This window comes from Moschus berezovskii, chromosome 21, assembly GCF_049115385.1.
Source record: "Moschus berezovskii isolate FMDL1 chromosome 21, NW_MosBer_1.0, whole genome shotgun sequence".
Lineage (NCBI taxonomy): Eukaryota > Metazoa > Chordata > Mammalia > Artiodactyla > Moschidae > Moschus > Moschus berezovskii.
The window spans coordinates 55,211,554-55,235,335 of record NC_142480.1 but is presented as its reverse complement, the minus strand read 5'-3'; the positions used below and the strand labels follow the sequence as shown (position 1 = coordinate 55,235,335).

Below are 23,782 nucleotides of genomic sequence, written 5' to 3'. Positions count from 1 at the left end.
AAACTGTGAGTTCTTAGACGATGGGGCCATGTCTTTTTTTAACCTTTGTACCTGGTTCTGGGCCTGGCACATAGTCAAAATTTTAATAGAGTGAATAAATGTGGTTGGAAAACATCAGGCTGATGTAGTGCTCCCTCAGATGGCAGTAATCCTGCGAAGGAAAACTGTGCTACCACAGGGATGGTCCCTGAGAAGCATGAGCTTTGTCTTTATCTCCACCACAGTCACAGATTTCTAAGGTGCTGGGACATCCAGGCTTCTCTGAACTCCCCATTTTAGGCTTTTCAATTTATGTCCTTCCTGCCTGGATGTTCATTGGAGGGACTGATGCTAAAGCTGAAGCTGCAATACTTTGGCCACCTCATGCGACGAGTTGACTCACTGGAAAAGACTCTGATGCTGGGAAAGGTTGGGGGCGGGAGGAGAAGGGGACGACAGAGAGTGAGATGGCTGGATGGCATCACTGACTCTGTGGACATGAGTTTGAGTGAACTCCGGGAGCTGGTGATGGACAGGGAGGCCTGGCGTGCTGTGATTCATGGGGTCGCGGAGAGTCGGACACGACTGAGCGACTGAACTGAATAAGCAACCTGCTTTGCAAGTGTGGAAGATAATCCATTAGCAACCATGGCAGAATCTTTTTCCTGAGAAACTTCAGTGGTGTGGCAGTCATCCCAGGGACTGGCTGGCCACCCTGTGTGGAACGTCTGTGCAAGTCACCTCAGGAAATCTTGCCACATCTGAGTGAGACGATGCTCTCAGACAGTGGTCCCCAACCTATGGGGCACCAGGGACTGGTTTTGTGGAAGATTATTTTTCCACAGCTGGGGAGCGGGGAGGAAGCGGGGAAGGCACAGGTGGTAATGTCAACAATGGGGAAGGGGCAGACGAAGCTTTGCCCGCCCGCCCGCCGCTTGTCTCCTGGTCTGCACCCCAAGAGCTGGGACCCCTGCTCTAGGTTATTACTGGGGATGAGAAGATGGAATCAGGGATTTGAATGTATAGACACCAAGTAGCCAAAGTCTACAAACCATCACTCGGCAAAGCTATTCCGCCGGAAGGTGATGAAAAAGAAGCAATTTTTATGAAATAAGCACGTTCCCTCCTGCTCTGAAGACATTAGGGAGTCTGTCAAAGGATTCCTCAGAAGCTCTTTGTTTCCCCTTATTATTTTGCCTGTTAAGCGCTGCCAGCAAACTCCTTAGGGGACCTGTGAGCAGAAGCCTCTCTGGCTCCTTCGTTAGCTGTGAGCAAAGCCCGCACGCAGTGGCCTCCCGGAGTGGAAGTGTCCCCGGGGTGTCTGGGAGCTTCACTGTGTCCCCTGTGGAGGCGTGAAGAAGGTGGGCTTTTCCGACAGCCCACAGACTCAGCATGGGGAAGACAGCAAACCCAGTCCCCCCCAGAGACAGAGACTCATGAAAAATGTGTTCCCTTCATATGCGGGAATAATATGGGTAGAAAACTTTTTGATCTATATGTAGGAGTGACAAAAATCTGTCACAGTTGCAGCAAAGAGAGCCTTCCTCCATTCAGCCCTGGGCGCCTCCCACTGAGATGGTGGAGGGGTTGGTAGCATGAGAAAGAGGACTTAGCATCCACACTCTAGGTTTATTCCTTCCCTCACCATTTTTGTTTTCTGAGTCCACTGGGGATCCTCCCAGGAAATCTTTCCATTCAAAATCCTGCTCAAAACCAAACAAAGAAGCCAGGGGCTGGATCGGGCAAGGTATGTACAATGGATCGTTGTGGCACAAGAGAAAAAAACCTAAACTAGGTTTTCCCAGTTCTGGACTCCAGGAGACAAAAGTTTTAAAGGTGATAATAACACATGTTAGAAGCATCTTACGAGAAGGGACTTTAAATTCCGATTCAATTGTTGATAAAACCGAACCCTGGAATTGTTTTCCTTTGTCATCTTAACATCTTATTCTCACTCAGCCTAAAATCTTAGGCAAGATAGCCAAAAAGGAAAGTTTTCAAAAACTTTTTTTAAAAAAAGCAAAGAGCCCCGTGAAACATGAGGTCTTGCAGCCTCAATGTCTGTGGACTGAGTTTGGAGAGCTACACAATCATACCCAAGAGGGCAGTGATCTACTAGCAATACATTTTCAAGACAAAACCAACTCAACACCTATACAGGATGGAATCACAGCCTCAGGATTCACAGGGTGTACAGAGTTTATGAACTGGTTGGAGAATAACCCCATGTTTAGTTAACACACTGATGAACGTCCCCATTTTCAGGAACAAGGAGGGACTCAAGCAAGACAGGAAAAAGTTGTTCTGGAAGCATCCTGTCCCCAGCATGCGGCTGATCATGTGGCTCCGCACTGCCACACAAGCTTCTCTCGGGCATCCTTGCTCCACGCAGCCTTCTCTAGTTTGGGGCTGTCACTCAAACTGCCCCCAATTATGGATCTGTTAAAAATTTGGCACACCACCCACCCTACTCTTTCCTGATTCTCTTCATCTTCTAGATGACCTGCAAATATGTATCTGAGGTTAAAAAAGACAACCAACCAACCCTTAGGATCTTTCCAGAGCCAGGAGTGGCCAAGATCAAGGACACTGCAATAGCATGAAAGGTGGGTTACCTGGGCCGTGTGTGTGTGAGCACACCTGTGCTCTCAGTAGGCTCTGCCCCGTCTGCAAATGACTCACCAGGCTGAGTCTGCTGGCTGCAAGAGATAGTCCCTTGATTCTTACCCCAAATAACGGGAGGTTCGCTTCAAGCTCTTTCAGGTTCAGCCACTTTCAAAACACACACACACACATACACTCCACAAGGCTTCATAGTTCAAGATTGACCCTGAAAACATTAGTGACATTTTCAGGTGGTGGACGTCCAGTAGCTTCCAGGAGCTTGTGGGTCTGTAATCCCAGACACCACAGGCTGCTCAAAGCGTGTGCCAGGAGCTATTCTTTCTCTCCTCTCCCCAGAAGCCCTGCGCCCATCCACACAACATGCCGCCGAGTGTGTCTCCGCCACAGGCAGAAGAGAACGCCTCTTAGCATGTGAAGCAGGCATATGAAAGGGGTTCCCATGACAGCGATCACTGAATCATGGGGCATAAGTCGAGAAGGCAAATTTGCAATTCATCGTGTCATCTCCTCTTGTCTCAGATGTGATTCTTTTAAAGGCAGGCTGAATACACACTCTTTTTCAAGCATTTTTTTTCTCATAACACACTGTATAGTCTCATTCTCACAGACTATCCGAATGAGGATAAAATGATTAAAAAAAAAAAATTACAATCGATTAACTGCATCCCTTGAATCACATTATATTTTTGGTGCATTAAAAAAGGAGAAAATTAAAAGCAACCAGCATAATAAATTCGGCCTAGAGGACTGTGTTAGTGACTGAAGGGTTAACACAGGTTTGAGAAGTAGTTAAAAATAGTATCAGAGGATTATACATACAACAGTTTGAAATTCATATGCATTGAATTTCTTTTTCACCTTAAAAATGGCAAAATGTTTGGCAAATGTAAGCAAATGACTTGGACTGTGTTGGGTTTCACCGGCTCTGAGCGCAGTCAGTCATAGCCAGGCGAGGCCCACTGCTTCCTGAGGTCATTCTGCGGGGCTGGTGGGGGAGGGGCGCCCCCAATGGGAGGTGCTGTGGGGGAAGGGGCGGTGCTGGCCCCCCATGCCCGGCTCCCCCCGGGGCCCTCAGTCTTGAGAAATGGAAGTGGAGCTGGTGCGAGGTGCCAGTTACAGTCTCCAGCACGGATCACCCTTAGCATCGCTGAGAGAACTCTGGGGCCTTGAACCACAGGTCTAGACTGGGTGAGTCGTCTACACCGTGGCCCCTATTGCAGAAGTTAGGGAGAGAAGCGGGTCTCCACTCCTCCGACGTGGGTGCCCCTCCGCCCCCGTGCGGACGGGCACGGTGGCACAGCGTGTGTCACTAGTGCTTATCCTGGCAATGTTGTCAACGTGGGTGTTTTTAGTAGATTTTTTAAATATATTTTGTTTGTTTTGTACGTGTATGTATATCCAGAAAGGTCCATCCTCCAAGCTGGCCACCAGTGTTCCCTGAATTCGGCAGTGCCTGTTGCTTGCAGCTGTCGGCATCCTGCACAACCATGGGGTGCCTTCGGGCGGACTCTGAGCCCCCAGGAGGGCGCATGTCAGCCACGTGATCCCACGCTCTCCTTATTCTCAATCCTGTCTGGCTCTGGCTCTGAGACAAGGACAAAGCTGCTGTGTATACTTGTGTGTGTGTGCGTGTGTATTGAATCTTTTTTTTTGGAGACTTTTTTTTCATTTTTTTTCTTTAGGAAAAATGACCCTTGAAGGACTAGTATAGAGTTCAACCCTCCTTCGGTCACTATAAAACCGACTCCATGTTCTCACACCACTCGTGGTCTTCGAGGTTATAGATAAATTTTGTCCTATGTGTCTGGTTGGCGGGCACGGGGTCCCTCCCCAGATTGTCTAGGGTCAGAGTAGAGGCAAAGAACTCACTGGTGCTCAGCCCGCCCTCGTGGTTTTTGATGTATCGCTTGTAGTTCTTCCTCAGGCACTGCCACGTGGTGGTGTAGAGCAGGAAGGCGAAGGTCTTGAGCGCGATGGCGATGCTCACGTACAGGTATCTGTAGGCCACGTTGTCGTAGAGGGCGCAGGCGCCCTGCTCCCCGCAGAAGGTGCTCCAGAACAGGCAGGTGGAGTCGATGCCAGCCCCGAAGATGAGCGGCGGGGGGATGAAGCCTGGCGGGGGAAAGGACAGTTAATGTTCGGGCCCTGCTGGCTGGTCCCGAGGAGAGAAGGGCCCCCTGTGTGTCTGCACGCGTCTTCCTACGGGACTGCAGGGTTCGTGGGCCATACAGTACAGTGGGGGGAAGACCCCGTCCGGAGGTCGAACTGCTTGGGTTCGAACCTCACCTCTGCCTCTTACTTCACAAACCTGTGAAAGTTATTTAACATGAAATCTTACTTCACACATCTGTGCCTTCGTTTCCCCATCTGCAAAATGGAGTCCTTCTCAGATCACTGCGAAGGCTGACTCACTGAATGCATGGAAAGCATTTAGAACAGTGCCTGGCGCAGAGTGTGCATGTGATACACGCATGTACGGGTGTGAGAGCTGGACCATAAAGAAGGCCGAGCGCCGAAAAATCGATGCTTCTGAACTGTGGTGCTGGAGAAGACTCTTGAGAGTCTCTTGGACTGCAAGGAGATCCAACCAGTCCATCCTAAAGGAGATCAGTCCTGAATATTCATTGGAAGGACTGATGCTGAAGCTGAAACTTCAATACTTTGGCCACCTGATGCAAAGAACTGACTCATTTGAAAAGATCCTGATGCTGGGAAAGACTAAAAGCGGGAGGAGAAGGGGACAACAGAGGATGAGGTTGTTGGACAGCATCACCAATTCAATGGACGTGAGTTTGAGTAAACTCTGGGAGCTGGCGATGGACGGGGAGACCTGGAGTGCTGCAGTCCATGGGGTCGCAAAGAGTCGGACACCACTTAGCAACTGAACTGAACTGGCACAGAGTAAATACAAGATAAATGACACATGATGACAGATGATATCGTTATCATCATCCACGGAGAGTCAGAGAAGAAAAACAGTCTTCTCTGAAGGGAGACATTCTTGGTGTCACTCGAAGAAGTGTAGCCTTGTCGAGAAAATGGTTAAGAGGCATCACGTTCTGTGTACCATCCTTTTGCACGGGGCTTCTGGGGCTTTGTGTGCTCTTGAGGAGACGGGGTTGGAATCGGGGCGGGGGGAACAGGAGGTGACAACGAGTGCACTGTACTTTGCTGCTGCTGTTTTAGTTGCTCAGTTGTGTCCGACTCTTTTGCGGTTCCACAGACTGTAGCCCGCCAGGCTCCTCTGTCCGTGGGATTTCCCAGGCAAGAATACTGGAGTGGGTTGCTATTTCCTTCTCCAGGGGATCTTCCTGACCTAGGGATCAAACACGCCTTTCCTGCATTGGCAGGTGGATTCTTTGCCACTGAGCCACCAGGAAAGTCCACACCTTATGTGTGTGTATATCTACATGTGTGCACATACCTATACATATGAAGGCTGTGTTCTCATACATGTATATATGCACACAGATATATAAATACACACAAGTGTATGGTGTAAAATGGCAAATATCCACATACACACTGACAGTTTTCCTTCCCCTAGATGTTACCACTGGAGCAGAACACTTTTCATTCTGAGCGGGAACTGGTTTTAAAAACCTTCACAATAGATCACATTATATCATGAGGTATCTGATGCCAGATCAATGAAATCAGAATATTGGGTGTGTGGCCTTGTCATTGGCATTGTTAAAATAAAACATTCCCAGGTGATTCTTGCCTCTTAGGGGTAAAATGTTTCATCTTTATTATGGGGAAGCAATGGATGGGACATTAACACAAATTAATTGCTTTGGAAAAAATAGCATCCCCAAGGCCAGAATATGGTGCCAGTCACCTTCCTTAAGAAGCAGGAAGTGATCCCTGGGAGCAGGTGGTGACAATTTCAAGATGCCTCTGCTGAGGTGTCCTGGTATCCTGAGTGTTCTTTCCAGCTCTGGACTGAGGTTCACTTTTGTATTAAGGTCTGCTGAGAATCTGGTGGTGGCTTCTGTGGCTCAGGGGTAAAGAATCCACCTGCCAATGCAGGAGATGCAAGTTTGATCCCTAAGTTGGGAAGATCCCCTGGAGATCACTCCAGTATTCTTGCCTGGGAAATCCCATGGACAGAGGAGCCTGGTGGGCTGCAGTCCATGGGGTCGCAAAGAGTTGGACACGATTGAACACCTGAGCGCACGTGCTGAGAATCTGATGAGCTATCACCCCTTCATCCAGAAAAATACATCTACTCACAAAATTGCATCCACATTTCAGGGGGTTCATGGAACCCTGAAGTCCATTCATGAGTGCCAGAACAAGGAAGGCTACGTTACATCCACAGCAGAACCTCCTTTGAGGGGCCCTCTGGGAGGGAGAGGCTTAATGAAGGAAATGGCACTTCCTTGGGTTTTTTACTAATTGAAGTCTAGTTTTCAGATTTTAAAAATAATTTTTATTGAAGTATAGCTGATTTACAATGTTGTGTTTCAGGTGTACAGCACAGTGATTTAATTAGAAATGAAAATGGAGAGATCACAACTGACAACACAGAAATACAAAGGATTATTAGAGAATACTATCAGGAATTATATGGCAATAAAATGAATAACCTGGAAGAAATGGACAAATTCCTAGAAAAATACAACTTTCCAAAACTGAACCAGGAAGAAATAGAAAATCTGAACAGACCCATCACAAGCACGGAAATTGAAACTGTAATCAAAAATCTCCCAACAAACAAAAGCCCAGGTCCAGACGGCTTCACAGCTGAATTCTACCAAAAATTTAGAGAAGAGCTAACACCTATTCTACTCAAACTCTTCCAGAAAATTGCTGAGGAAGGGAAACTTCCAAACTCATTCTATGAGGCCTCCATCACCCTAATCCCAAAACCTGGTAAAGACCCCACAAAAAAAGAAAACTACAGGCCAATATCACTGATGAACATAGATGCAAAAATCCTTAACAAAATTCTAGCAATCAGAATCCAACAGCATATTAAGAAGATCATACATCATGACCAAGTGGGCTTTATCCCAGGAATGCAAGGATTCTTCAATATCCACAAATCAGTCAATGTAATACACCACATTAACAAACTGAAAAATAAAAATCATATGATTATCTCAATAGATGCAGAGAAAGCCTTCGACAAAATTCAACATCCATTTATGATAAAAACCCTCCAGAAAGTGGGAATAGAAGGGACATACCTCAACATAATAAAAGCTATATATGACAAACCCACAGCAAACATTATCCTCAATGGTGAAAAACTGAAAGCATTTCCCCTAAAGTCAGGAACAAGACAAGGGTGCCCACTCTCACCACTACTATTCAACATAGTTCTGGAAGTTTTGGCTACAGCAATCAGAGCAGAAAAAGACATAAAAGGAATACAAATTGGAAAAGAAGAAGTAAAACTTTCACTGTTCGCTGATGACATGATCCTCTACACAGAAAACCCTAGAGACTCTACCAGAAAACTACTAGAGCTAATCAATGATTACAGTAACGTTGCAGGATATAAAATCAACACACAGAAATCCCTTGCATTCCTATACACTAATAATGAGAAAATTGAAAGAGAAATTGAGGAAACTATTCCATTCACTGTTGCAACAAAAAGAATTAAATACTTAGGAATATATCTACCTAAGGAAACAAAAGACTTGTACATAGAAAACTATAAAACACTACTGAAAGCAATCAAAGAGGACACTAATAGATGGAGAAATATACCATGTTCATGGATTGGAAGAATAAATATTGTAAAAATGAGTACACTACCCAAAGTAATTTATACATTCAATGCAATCCCTATCAAGCTACCAAAGATATTTTTCACAGAACTAGAACAAATAATCTCACAATTTGTATGGAAATACAAAAAACCTCGAATAGCCAAAGCAATCTTGAGGAAGAAAAATGGAACTGGGGGAATTAACCTGCCGGATTTCAGGCTCTACTACAAAGCCACAGTCATCAAGACAGTATGGTACTGGCATAAAGACAGAAATATAGATCAATGGAACAAAATAGAAAGCCCAGAGATAAATCCACGCATCTATGGACACCTCATCTTTGACAAAGGAGGCAAGAATATCAAATGGAGAAAAGACAGTCTCTTCAACAAGTGGTGCTGGGAAAACTGGTCAGCCACCTGTAAAAGAATGAAACTAGAACACTTCCTAACACCATACACCAAAATAAACTCAAAATGGATTAGAGAGCTAAATGTAAGACCAGAAACTATAAAGCTCCTAGAGGAGAACGTAGGCAAAACACTCTCCGACATAAATCACAGCAGGATCCTCCATGACCCACCTCCCAGAATATTGGAAATAAAAGCAAAAATAAACAAATGGGACCTAATTAAAATCAAAAGATTCTGCACAGCAAAGGAAACTATAAGTAAGGTGAAAAGACAGCCTTCAGAATGGGAGAAAATAATAGCAAATGAAGCAACTGATAAAGGATTAATCTCCAAATTATACAAGCAGCTCCTGCAGCTCAATTCCAGAAAAATAAATGACCCAATCAAAAAATGGGCCAAAGAACTAAACAGACATTTCTCCAAAGAAGACATACAGATGGCTAACAAACACATGAAAAAATGCTCAACATCCCTCATAATCAGAGAGATGCAAATCAAAACCACAATGAGATACCATTTCACACCAGTCAGAATGGCTGCAATCCAAAAGTCTACATGCAATAAATGCTGGAGAGGATGTGGAGAGAAAGGAACCCTTTTACACTGTTGGTGGGAATGCAAACTAGTACAGCCACTATGGAGAACAGTGTGGAGATTCCTCAAAAAATTGGAAATAGAACTGCCATATGATCCAGCAATCGCACTCCTGGGCATACACACCGAGGAAACCAGAATTGAAAGAGACACGTGTACTCCAATGTTCATTGCAGCACTGTTTATAATAGCCAGGACATGGAAGCAACCTAGATGTCCATCTGCAGACGAATGGATAAGAAAGCTTTGGTACATATACACAATGGAGTATTATTCAGCCATTAAAAAGAATACATTTGAATCAGTTCTAATGAGGTGGATGAAACTGGAGCCTATTATACAGAGTGAAGTAAGCCAGAAAGAAAAACACCAATACAGTATACTAACACATATATATGGAATTTAGAAAGATGCAAATGATAACCCTGTATACGAGACAGCAAAAGAGACACAGATGTATAGAACAGTCTTTGGGACTCTATGGGAGAGGGTGAGGGTGGGATGATTTGGGAGAATGGCATTGAAACATGTATGTTGTCATATGTGAAACGAATCACTAGTTCAGGGTCAATGCATGTTATAGGATGCTCGGGGCTGGGATGCGGGGATGATCCAGAGGGAGGATAAAGGGAGGAGGGAGGTGGGAGGGGGGTTCAGGAGGGGGAACTTATGTAAACCCGGGGCAAATTCATATCAATGTATGGCAAAACCAACCAATATAATATTGTAAAATAATTTGCCTCCAATAAAAAATAATTACCTAAAAAAAAAAAAATAAGAGCACAGAGAAACTTGGTAACAACTCTGTGAAGGCAAAGATAATATTTACATTATAAAATTAGTTAAAGTGGGAATGAAATCACATGTGTTTATTGGAATATTATGCATCTATTCCAAAGTATAATCTGAATTATGTATTGTCATGTAACAGTGGGCTTGTACTGTAAATTTGTGGGATTTTTGGTTTACATACCTCTTCAGTAGTACTACTAAAATAAAATTTCTTAAATATTAAAAAAAAAAATTATAGGTGTATATATCGACTCTTTTTCAGATTCTTCTCTATTACAGGTTATTATAAGATACTGACTATAGCTCCCTGTGCTGTACAGCAGGCCTTGTTGCTTACCTATTTTATATATTGTACTGTGTGTCTGTTAATCCCAAACTCCTAATTCAGCCATCCCTTTCCCCTTTTGGTAAACATAAGCTTGTTTCCTGTGTCTGTGAGTCTGTTTCCCTAGCTTTAATGACTGGTCAGTGATGGGGTCGGGGGAGGGCTGCGTGATCCTGTCAGTGTTGACAGGTTGGCAGGGTTTCCTCCTGGGCCCAGGTGCCTTGGCACTTATCCTTAGCAATCCCCAACTCCGTCACTTATTACCCCCTAAAAGAAACCCCCCACTAAGAAAGAATTTTCACTGAAACAGCATTTAACCTCTCTGGCAGCTTGAGTTAAAAAATGCCAAGCTCAAAATCCCACACAACTTGCTCCCTCTTTGCAGCTTCCAGGTCAGGCTGGTCTTGCCAAGTGGAAACTCGCATTCCCGGCATTCTCTGCCCAGAAGGCTGCTCAGGTGTTTGAGATCTTTGTCACCAACCAGTGTGTCCTGTCTCAGTTCCCCAAAAGATGACTTTTCTTCATTTAACCGGAAAAGAGCCAACTGTAGGAACTGCCACGGCAACCAGTGACAGACACTAGACACACTCCACGTTACTTAGGTAAAGAAATAGCGACCTGGAATCCCTGTGCATGGTGGGTGGACTTGGGGATCCACAGGACAAATCTGACCGTCCTGTGGCCCAACGGGAGAGGTGGATTCATTCACCTTTCTATCTGTCAGAGTTCTGACATTTGCTCCCAGTTCTCCTCCCTCCTTTTCTTACTGCCCATCCATCACCAGGCAATGGGAAGAAAAGACTATTACAACTCTCGTATAAGTTTTGCTGAGGGAAAGAACTGATGATACTGGGGTTTCTTGTTCCAAATGCACAGGTGCCTAAAGAGTTGTATGCAATCCAAGTTGGGCAAATCAGGTTGAATTTTAAGCACATTGTAGGAAATTTTCAATATAATGGAACCACTCATTAATACTTGTTTAAAAAAAAAAATCCCTCTAAAGTGCCAATAAGTAATAATTCCTTTTTGTACCTGTATCCAAGTGAGGATTTTTCTATTATGGAATTGTCTTGAAGTAAGGCATATTTCTGTGTGCTAATGGTATCAGTTTTATCCTCGTCAAGCTCTACTCTCGGTTGACAAGACCCTGGGAAGTGTCAGAAATAGCTTTCAAACAGAAATGAGAAAGCTAAGTACATAGCAAGGGTTTTCATCTTCTACTCAATATTTTGGAGGGCGTTTGTGGTCAAGATGAAAGACCTTCTAACTTAAGGAGCTGAAATCTGGGGTAAGTTACTTTTCTCTCTGTGTCTGCTTCTCGATCTTTCAAATGGAACTACTTTGACCTTACCTGGTCAAGGTGAATACTGGGACAAGTGAGTGGAGTGTTATACAAGGGTCTGGTCCCATATGGCCAGAACTTTTGCTCCCTTATTCATCTTGTACAGGGCATTTGGGGGTGACAGTTCAGAATAAACTTTTGGTTGAGTACCTTATGAGTTCAGTTCAGTTCAGTTCAGTCGCTCAGTCATGTCCGACTCTCCGCGACCCCATGAATCACAGCACGCCAGGCCTCCCTGTCCATCACCAGCTCCCGGAGTTCACTCAAACTCATGTCCACAGAGTTGGTGATGCCATCCAGCCATCTCATTCTCGGTCATCCCCTTCTCCTCCCGCCCCCAACCTTTCCCAGCATCAGAGTCTTTTCCAGTGAGCTTCCTTTAAGATTCCCGGAAACAAACAAAAACAACTCTTTTCTGCCAAGTTCATCTTTTCCTTTTTATGGACTTAAAATGCTTTTCTATAGAGAAGCTCTAGCTCAACAGGTCCTGAGTTCCAGGTGTGCAGAGAATTTTGAAACAAGGCCCTTGCTAGATCGCTTATTTACAGGTCTTTGCCATTGTCGAAATTCATCTGATTAGTGACAGAAGGAATCCCACTTCATTAATTTTCACAAATGGCCATTCACTGTTACATGTTTATTGTTCAAGGGAGGGGGGTGCGCACAGAAAAGCCCTGTAGCCCCTGAAAGATGCTAGCTCCCCATATGGCAATGGGAGACTTCCACAGAGTGACGACTGGGACACAATAACTGCATGTGTGCTCAGGTGCTAAGTCGGGTCTGACTCTCTGCGACCCTGTGGACTATTATAGCCCACCAGGCATGGAATTTTCCCAGGCAAGAATACTGGAGTGGGCTGCCATTGCCATCTCCAGGGGATCTTCCCAACCCAGTGACAATATTACTACCAACTGCCCCCTCACCCCCGCACTGCATGGGGTGTTCTCCATACATCACAATCCCCCCCACAGCCCCCTTTATTATACTTATAGAGAAACAGATGCTGAGAGGTTATTTGTCCCAGGCTTGACATTTCAAAACCTCCAATCCAACCATTTCTTTCCTACAAATTTAAAGTTTGTTGATTTGAGGAGAAGATTTTAGAGCTCTTATCAGGGCTTTTCAGGGCTATAGAAAACATATTATTTACCCTTCCACTAAGCTCCTGGGAATAACTGGTTTGTGGAAGCCTGGTTTTGAAGCTTTCAACAGGGGTTCTGATCTTTGCAAAGTTGATATGGTATTTGGGAAATCCCTTCACGAAGTGGGCACTCAACAAATCTGGTTCCTTTCCTGTTTTTTGGCTTTTCATTTGGATCAATGAAAATTCATCTCCTCTTAAATTCTCATCTCCAGAGAAAGATTTGCAGAATACCCTCCAAGCCAAGACTCAGGGACTAACCCCAATTGGCAGGAATCCTTCACTTCAAAAGAATAAGACATTTTTGGCGGATAATCAGATGTTTCCAGAAGGGAGGTCACACGGGTAGGGTGTATGTTAGCACCTCCTTCTGTTACGGCCTCAGTTGCCTAAGCAAGAAGGCAGGCGATGATAGTGATGAAGTATGTCTTAGGAACCGTGTGTTTTACAGGAATGCTCTTCTCCATGGTGCCTGCAGGAGCATCCTCCCCTCTCTGTTCTCTTTCCTGGGTTTCCTTGGGGGGAACTCGCAGATTCAGTAGGCATTAACCAAGGTCCCACCACTGGGACACTAGGAACCCACCATATGTTGGGGAGGGTATCCGGAAGCTTAGAGCTGTTACTCGTTATTACAGAGAATATTAAAAGGATTAAATCTTACTTCCCATTATACTCGGGCTCAAATTGCAGCTATACTTCAATGCAAAAATTGCAGCATCGCTTAAGGAAATTGTCTCTGTTTTCCTGAAATCTATTAACAGAGATTAAACCTCCAGGTCTTGTATTTTGGCTACTTAATTCACTCTGTGGGTTGAAAACACCAGGCTTAGTTATACTCTTTGGTTTAAACTTTAAAAAGTGAGTGGAAAAGCTTTTGTAAGAAAAATACATTCACATTCCTTTATGAAACAAAATGGAAGCTGCAAATTACTCTGGCATTTACATTTCAAAAGATATCCATTCCTCTCCCAGCTTACCTGCCAAGACTTGAATTCACCACGGAACCTCTATTCAACCTGGAGGAATTACTGTTATGTCCAGCACTAGCTAGAAATGGATGTTGAAAAGAATGTTCTCCTTGAAGGATTAATGAGTTTCTCTGTTTCAGGGATGCCAAGAAAGAGACTGGACTATTGATACTGTCTAGCATCATCCGCAGATACCTGACATTCACTTTACTTAAATCAGAGAAGTTGAGAGGAGCTGCTGTATTCTCATTTCATTCCTGGCTGCCTTGTTAAACTCACTGAGGCTCAAGAAGCTTAAATTACCTGCCAAAGGTCTCATACGCAGTATGGCAGAGGTGGACTCAAACCTGTTGTGCCTGACTGTAGCAGGGTCCATGGCAAATATGTGGTGTCACCTTAGCACTGGGCAGGACATAGATCTTGGGTGGTACAGGTCCTTTAGAAAGTTAGCTACATCATTGGTGCTTAGAGAGAAATCGAGTACTTTAACATCAGTAAGCAAAGGAGGTCACTGTCATCAACAAATACGTCACTAGGGATGGTGAGCCCTGAGGGAACTCAGGAAGGAAAGAATACCTGCCATCTAGCAGCCATCAGTGGAGAAGGAAATGGCAACCCACTCCAGTGTTCTTGCCTGGAGAATCCCAGGGATGGGGGAGCCTGGTGGGCTTCTGTCTATGGGGTCACACAGAGTCGGACACGACTGAAGTGACTTAGCAGCAGCAGCAGCCATCAGACTGCAGCCACTCCCAATGGTGAGCCCTGAGGGGACTCAGGATGTGAAATTCAGGATACTGGCCCAGATAGCTGAAGTACCTATCAAAGGAATGATTTCAGTGAGCCCAGACTCTAGTGCTTTTTTCTGTATGGGAAGATACAAAATTCCTTAATTTGGGATATCTGGTTTGCTTTAACAATTATCTTTTGATATTTAAACTACCTACCCTTTGCTGCAAAACTTCTTTATAACCTGGCTCCTTCCCTCACTTCCATGGAGCAGTTCTCTCAGAGTTACTTGAGATGCTGTCTCCTGGGCTTGAAGTCCTAAAAATTCCCACTGAATAAAACATAACTCTCAATTTTTAGATTGTGAATATTCTTTTAAGCCCACAGTTCCTTTAGGAAGTTAGATACATTGTTGGTGCTTAGCAAAACTTTGCTGAATAAATAATAAATAAATAAATGCAGAGGTGAGTAGAAGGAGTCTCCCCTCACATTCCAGACATTGTATCCTGCACCCCAGGATCCCACAGCCACTCCTCTGAAGTTTCTGGCAGGCTGGGCCTGCTTCTTCCAAAGCACTCATTCAACATGTTCATTTCTCCCACACGCTTGTAGAAATTCAAGACTTTACAATGGGAGCTCAACAAATGTAGGATGAACCACACAAGGCACTTCTAAGACACACGTCTTCTATATTAGTTCACCAATAACCCAAGGACAATCTGCTCAGGAATGATCCCTGCATACAGAAGTGCACCCTGAGGCTGACGTTCCCAATGATCTTTGCCCAGCTTGTTCTGGAAAACGAAGAGCAGGTATTTGTGGAGGAGAGTTCGTGGTAGTGAAGCCAGTTGAATCTGGTGTAACATCTGCGGCATGCAATAGACTCCCCAGGAACAAGATCAGACCCTTGAGTGGATGTTATGCCCACACCCAGAGAGAAAATCAGTGATCAGGACATTTGCATAAGGATGGAGAAGGATGGATTTGATTACATCAGGCGTTCTGCTTTGAGTAAGTCATTCGTTCACTCTGAATTTCCTGACTCTTTATCCAACTCTGTCCTCTTCCACTCAAATTCCACCACTGTCCTGGGTGACTTGAACTTCTCCATGGACATGAGCTCTCACTCGGGCCTTTCAACAACTCATTCTCAATGTCAAGGCTGTTCCTTTCCTCTCTGGGTTTTGTCATTTCTCAGAACCGCTCCACCACCTCAATCTCAAAGTCAGACAACAAAGCTCTGGCTGCAGATTCCAACTCTCTTTTCATGAATTACTACATGCAGCTCCTATGTGCCCTTTCTCTCTCTCTTTTTTCCTCCCCTCTCCTAGCTTACCTCTTCCTTGTCCACCTCGGGCACCACGGTCAGTCACATTAGCCCTACTGTGACCACCACTCTTAATTTCTTTGCTCCATACTCCTCCTCACCCACCACTGATATCATCAACCACGTTAACTGCTGCTACTCCAGGGCTCCCATGGACTACACAGGAAGCTCTTGGTGTCAAGGTGACCTGACCCACCACAGGTCTCTGTCCTTTCTGACAACTCCTTTCTATCAGCATTTAAAACAAGGGAAGATAACCTGCATTCACTTCTGGGTCTTTCCTTCTTCACACTCCTCACAGTCACATATCTGCAAAGAGCAGTCTCCCCATGCTGCCCCCCCACTGCCTCAAGCTTTGACCCACCAATGGTGGTGCATCAAAGACCTGCACAGTCCAGTATGATAGTCACTGGTCACATGCAGCTACGTAAATGAAAATCAACAAAAACAAGGAGAAACCAGTTTACAGAAACCACATTTCAAGTGCTCCACAGCCCCACGTGGCGTAGACTTGGAGCTCTTCCACCACTGCAGGAAGGTCTATTGGATGGTGTTGGTCTGTGCCACTCCCCAAAACTTGCTCCTCACTCTGGTCCTCCTGCTTTAATAAATAACATCTCCCATGTACTGCACGATCCAAACCTTTTATAAGGCACTGTCCCTGTGGATTCCTCCTCCTCAGATGCTCCAGTCTGTGCGCTTCCATTCAGGGACTAAGCCTTGACACTTCTTCCTCTATCCACGTCTCCCCATCTTGCTAGCTAGCATCCTCAGCATGGTTCTCCATCAGCTCCTCTCTTATACCAGTGACTTAATATTCAGTTCCCACATTCTCTATGTGGCAGACAGTGGGCCTTTCTAAAAATGCACAATGGATCTTATCCCCATGTTAAAGTCCATCAACGACTTCATTTGCCTTGGGGATAAAGGTCAACCTTGTCAACAGTGCATCAACTCTTTCTGATCGTGTCCTTGACAGCCATCCTCTCCAGCCACAAGGGATTCCTGCAGCCCCCAAACATGCTTCAGCCTTTGTTCACTTCCAGGCTTTTGCTCCTTTAAGTCCCTTGGTCTAAAGCACTCTCTCCTTTTTGCTAGCAAGGGAACTCTTGTGCATTCTTCATGCTTCAGGTTAATATCACATCCTTTCACCCACACTCCCCAACCCCAGGCCGGGTGGCTCTCCCACACATCCACCCTATACCTCTACTGACTTCATCTCCAGTTTCATCACACTGAACTGTGATGTCCTTACCATCACCCGTTACCCAAGTGGGGCCAAGCACAAAGCTTGACAATGTCTTGAAATCTGGTTTTTTGGTTGGCCCTTCATTAACTGTAAAGGTGGTTAATCTCATTGGGTGCTGCAGGAAATGGAATTGGGCCCAGTGCAAAGACTTCTCTGATAAGCCACTTTTAATTAAAAGATGAAACTGTGGCATATCCTTCTAGAGCCATTTTCTAAACTTTGATGTGTGACCCAGTTGGACAATACAATCAATATAGTTGGTAATGACCCACTATTTTAAAAGAATGAAATAGAATAGAAAATATAGAGCACATCACACATATTAAGGGTGGATATTTTTCATGAAATCTTTGCTTCAGTTGTATTTATGCATATGTATGCACTGGGCCACAATATAAAGTTTATCTCTGGCTGTGGATTATAATCACAGAAGTTGAAAAATACTCATTTAGATAATGTTTGAGCTTTAGAGCAACATACAGTGATCTTAATGGTGTCACATTACACATGCTCTATAATTTTCCATTTCTGTCTTCAAGTGTCTTATAATTTTCATTAACTTTTCGAAAATAACTTGCAAATTTTTCTTACATTTTGTGTTATCAAAATTATTCTGAAGGTTATTTTTTACTCACTATATTGAGTCCTCAGCATGGGTTTAGAGGTACAGAGACGTCTGTAGTAACCCCACAAATGGAGGGCTTTTTGTTTCTCTGGTCAGCTCCTAAAGGAATCTAAGAGCAGTGCTGGGCTCACTTACCTGGGTATGGTCCATGGAGCTCTGAACACATTAGATGCTCAATAAATGTCAGTTTGTTGGGTGAATGTGTATGTAGAATGAAGGTAGTGAAAGTGAAAAAGTGAAAGCCACTCAGTCGTGTCCAACTCGTTGCGGACCCATGGACTGTGACTTCTCCAGGCCAGAGTACTGGAGTGGGTAGCCATTTCCTTCTCTGGGGATCTTCCCAACCCAGGGATCAAACTCAGGTTTCCCCACTGCAGGTGGATTCTTTACCAGCTGAGCCACCAGGGAAACCTGCATGTGGAATGGTTTCACCATTTTCAGAAATAAGGGTCTCCAACCTGCTACCTGATATTCTACATTCATCTGTCCATCCACTAAATCAGGGTAGAATGGGGGCATCACCACGCAGGCACTTTCTATCCTCCCAATGATGAGAGAAAAAAGCCACCATAATCAGTACCCTGTGTGGTTAGCTCTAAAAGCCACTACGAGTTCTAGGAAGTCCTAAAATGTTTTCGTTTGAATTACAGTTGAACTTGTTTGCACTGGGTATTACTATACCTAGAGCATTTCTATTTTCCATGAACCAGAAATAAGACAAAGACGCCATTTAAGATTCTCCATTTATACCAATGATGTGGATTGACAGTGATTAAGATTCCCAGGTCTTGTCATGGACATGACAAAAGCGATCACAGCCTTGATTGGAAGTGATCTGCTACAGGCAGAGATAGGGCAGATGTCAAGCATTTTCCATTCCCCAGGGAGGACCTTATCTTATTAATGGATTTAAGGGTGAATATTTTTCATTCACATAGCCTTTATATAGAATGTAATCTCATTATGAAAGTAATAAACATATATATTTTTTATTCAAATTTTAAAAATGAATTTATAAAATATCATTTATAGCCTTACTATTCAATTATAATAGCTGATACCATTTTCTTATCTCGCTTTCCAGTATTTTCCCCTATATATATATATCCCTGATATCTCAGTTGGTAAAGAATCTGCCTGCAATTCACGAGACCTGGGTTTGATTCCTGGGTTGGGAAGATCCCCTGGAGAAGGTAAAGGCTACCCACGCAATTCTGGCCTGGAGAATTACATGGGCTGTATAGTCCGTGCAATCACAAAGACTTTCACTTTCATATATACTTTAAAAACGTTTGCATATACAATATAGACCTCCTTTCTCCCTCCACTTATCATGTACCCTTTCCAAGTTTATCAATATTTTTCTTTCCAGTTTAAAGGGGTACATAGATCCTACTGAAATTAGAACCCGTAGTGGATTTAACTAATCCCCTGCTGATGGATGTTTGAATTGTTGCCAATTTTTCACTTTTGTTAGTATTTTTATAAGCATTTCTATGGTTAGTCTTTCTGCTCATTCAGGTTATATGCTATTTGGAATGAGAAGGTTTTACTCTGAAGGTACAGGCCGTGGTTATCTTCTTTTCCATTTTTATTCATCACTTAATGTCCACTGAGGAAGACCACAGCCTGATCATTTCAAGAAAAAAAATGTCATGCTATCTTGATCTTGGCCTTGACACAGGGAGTTCATAAAGCAGCAGTATGGTCCATAGGGAGAAGGTTTATCTGATTGGCTTTTCCAGCTTCTCCTCAGCTGGTCCCAGCACTCCAGGAGAACCATGGGCTATTCCCAACTTAGACATAATTGCTTCTGTTCATACCAAACTATGGAATATAGGCTCCAAAGCATGAAGGTCATATTTGCCTTATCCTAGAACCAAGGTAAATAAACTAAATCAGTCTGGAAAAATTTAAAGGATGCAAAATTTCCATTTGGGAAGCATTATGAGAATACCTCTCTCCCCCAGCTGGCAGCCCCATAAATGAAGCATTTCACAAGCTACTCATGGGTTGCTTAATGAGGGTGCCCAATGACACCATCAAATTCCTTTCTTTTTGGTTCCTCACTTTTCCTCCTTGTGCCAGTGAGAATTCAGGGTGGCACGATGGCACAGCTAATATCAACAAAGACTCTGTGATATCCAGGGAGTGTGTGAGTTTAGGTCTAAACCCTGAACAACATTTAACACGCTTTTCTTTTGTTTACCAAAATTAAACTTCATAAGAAAAAAGACAACTCAAGGGATGATTCCAGTGATATGTACTCACCTGGCCATGATTGCACTGATAAATGTACTCACTTGGTTATAAGCATCTGATTCACTATTGAGGGAATAAAGAAAGAATACGTACCCAACAAACGAAGGAGGAGAAAAAGAACTCCCAGGGCGTAGGATTTGAGTTCAGGGCTGACTGTCCTACATGCAAAGAGATGAAGAGGAAAAAAGAAAAGATTCTTATCGCTTCACTTTAATTAACAGACCCCAGAGTCATCTGCCGCTGTCTATCAGAGCCCTTCCTTAGAAAATTATTAATGGTTTTGTTCTTTTGCTTTTTTCACTTTCCCTGCCAAAAGTCTGAAAAATCACTGCAACTGCAGGGACAAGATAAGTTTAGGAATTTAGCAGTGTTTTTTTTTTTTTTATTAACTAAAACTAGTCATTTGAAGGATGGAATGCAAATTTGTTCCCAAAGTCTTCATTTAAAGGCATTTTGTGTTTGCCGGCACAGGGAAACATCTTAAGTTGGTGGGTACATGTATCAGAGGAATATCAATGGGGAAGACAGTTCCCTTATGCTATACAGATAGGCCAGCACCATAAACACCTCTGTCATTCTGGCATCATGTTGCGAAATCAACCAGACTAGCGTGGGTTGATTCCCTAGAAGGACCACTTGTGAAACAGTCCATTCATCTATATCCAGCTTTGGTACCTTTTAAACTGGAAAGGTACCTTTATTTGGCCTTCCCAGGTGGCTCAGTGGGAAAGAATCTGCCTGCAGGAAATGTGGGTTTGATATATGGGTCGGGAAGACCCCCTGGAGGAGGAATGGCAACCTGTCCCAGCATTTTTGCCTTGAGAATCCCATGGACAGAGGAGCCTGGTGGGCCACAGTCCATGGGGTCACAAAGAGTTGGACGCGACTAAGTGACTAACACACACACAGCTTCATATAGTCACATGCCTTTGTTTTGAGCTGACTCAATGTCCCTGGCTTTGGCTTACCCACAGCAGTCCCTGAGCACGATCTTTTCATACATTTTCCAGAACATTCTCACACCGTCTAGGATAAGAGTGACAGCAGGGGGGTCTGGAAATGATGACTGACTCCAAGTAGAGAGGCCCTCTCAGCCAGTCACAGATCTCCTCTGTTAGGCGTCTTACTCTTGCGACTAGTATCGACTCGACGCTTGTCTTCTCTCCTTGAGGCCAAGGACGATTTGTGTCTCATTCATCATCAGCGTGGTGTGGGACACACCGCATATGCTGAGTGAAAACACACAAACCAAAAAACAGAGGCACGGACTTCCCTAGTGGTTCGGTGGTAAGAACCTGCCTTCCAATGCGGAAGTCGCAGGCTCGAGCCCTGGTCGGGGAACTAAGATCCCGCACGCCACGGAGCCTGTGCTCTCTGGAGCCCAAGAACCACAACTACGGAGTCTGCATGCCACAACGAAAGGGCCCTCATGACACAGCTAAGACCTGATGCAGCCAAATAAACACTGAAGACAAAGAGCCCAGTGCTGGCCCCCGCCTGACTGACTGAATAGCCGGTATCCTCACACCTGTGGATGTCCGGAGCGCTGCTGTTGGCAAGTATGCTTCTGTCTGGAGTAATAATGGAAGTGGGCCCATCGCTCTGGGATGGGACAAGGGCTGGTGCCCATTACCTGGGCTGTGGCTCAGACCGTCTGTGCCCTTGTGTCTGCCTAGAACATCTGTGACGGCACGTACCTCCAGCTGGCCCCGGCAGCATGGAGCAATGAGGTGCACAGCCCCACCTAGGTCATTTAGGCCATCTGTTGCTGGTCCGCTGAAAGGGAATGACATATTTCCTGAAAATCTCCAGGAGCTGTTTATCAAGCTGAGATCTGGACATGATTCAGGTTTCAGCTGACTTTCTGTGTTTAGTCTGCAGTCACAACTACTGAGCTGGGCTTTTGCAGCAGAGTCAAGGGCAGAGAAAAAAGGGGACGAGTCATTGCTAAAAGCTGTAAGGGTAATTTTTCTTGCTTTTTGGTGCCTTTTGTGTGTCAACGGGTACAATACAACTTCATGGGAATTCCTAGCAACAAAAATAATGCAGCCACTCCAAACCCATGCCTGAGATCTGATGGGTTTTGTCCAGTGCATATTATATATAATCATCCTCCATATATAATTTAAATTCAATAGTTCATTTCATAAACACTTCTCACATTCTTAAGAATTTTCATTATTCCACTGAGCTGTGGGACTATAATTTAACTCACTATTCCAATTCAGATTTTTCTGCTATTATAGTTAACACTATAATAAAAATCTGTCTGCATTGAGCTTTTATTCAAGTATTTTCTTAAGTGGCAAGGGGTAGGGTTACCTCATAAAAAAAAAAAAACGAACGTTTTATGGCTCTTGAATTCATATTTGCCACCTTGCTTTTATGAAAGGATCAAAACGTTTCTCAATGCCAGCAGAAAGGTGTGACTTTACCTGTTTTGTTAGAGCCTTGCTTACAGAAATGGGTATGAATTTTTAAAAATTATTTTTTCAAATTTAACAAGTATAAAATGGCAATTTGCTGTTGCACCATTAATGCTTCTGCACATTGAAAAAGCTTTGCTAATGACTTTATAACATAAGTACTTTGTATAAATCCTTTTCCTTGTGAATTCTAACCAAGATCAGGGAATGTAGCAGACACAGAGGCTGGATAAAACAGCTGCAAATGTTACATACCAGGGCCTCCCTGGGCTCAGTGGTACAGAATCTGCCTGCTAATGCAGGAGATACGGGTTCAGTCTCTTGGTCAGGAAGATCTCCCAGAGGAGGAAATGGCAACCTACTCCGGGATTCCTGCCTGGGAAATCCCATGGACAGAGGAGCCTGGTGTGCTACAGTCCATGGGGTCACAAAAAAGTTGAACACTTAGCAACTTAAACAATAACAAAATGTATATTTGCACAGGCTGCATCCAAGCATTTCAATTCCTACTTTTATCTCCAGCCCTTGGGATTGAATTGGTTTGTTTACATAACTGCATCCTGGTAAGATGGCTCTGTCTGTGCTTGGTACCACGTCTTCTGTTAAAGATGGTCGCCACACATGAAGCCTGCCTCTTCTGGGTTCCTCACACAAATCTAGATAACTTTGCAACTGTGTAAGTTACTCAGAAAATTACTCAATAATTCACTTTTGAGACACCTCACCCACCCCCCAGGATAGTTCCTGAGAGACAGGGAAACACAGAATTATGGGTGACTCTCTCCAAATATCCATCTGTACAAAAGCAGTCACTGCTTGCTTCCACGAGCCACTCAGCACTGCATCACACCTTGTCAATGACCCATTTTATCTTTACAGAGTTTGCACACACACAGTCTCAGCAGGACCCAGCCCACTGCAGGAGGCAGGCAGGACGACTGACATCACCTCCAGTTCCAGATTCAGAAACAACACGGAGCCCCAGGTCATACTACGAATCAGTGCCCTGAGACAGGAGCCGGACACGGGGACTCAACTAATCCCATGCTATTTTCATTTCACTCCAACAGTGTTGCTCTTTGCAAGTATCAATGAAAGACCGCAGTACCTTTCAAAATTACCTGCAGGGTCTGTTCCTGGTAGGACATGAAAGTGCAGTGTTTTCTGTTGGGCTGTGCTTTTTACTTTTGGCGTGAAAGTTGAAAGTGTTAGTCGCTCAGTCATGTCTGACTCTTTACAACCCCACAGACTGTAGCCCGCCA

The 23,782-nt window shown here is 44.2% G+C and overlaps 1 protein-coding gene across 5 annotated transcripts in view; it reads right to left on the bottom strand.

Annotated features, from left to right (window-relative positions):
• SLCO3A1 (solute carrier organic anion transporter family member 3A1) overlaps positions 1–23,782 on the bottom strand; it is a 402,379-nt gene that overhangs the window by 19,762 nt on the left and 358,835 nt on the right. For 2 of the 5 annotated variants that reach the window (XM_088829681.1, XM_055417741.2), the window contains exons 9-10: positions 20,188–20,252; positions 4,474–4,716 (exon numbers count right to left, since the gene is read on the bottom strand). In XM_088829681.1, coding sequence (XP_088685807.1) covers positions 4,474–4,716; positions 20,188–20,252 — 308 coding nt within the window. Of the gene's footprint in view, positions 1–2,594; positions 2,679–3,264; positions 4,717–20,187; positions 20,253–23,782 lie in introns of those variants that run through there. The other 3 variants (XM_088829680.1, XM_055417740.2, XM_088829682.1) reach the window with 3 other exon arrangements.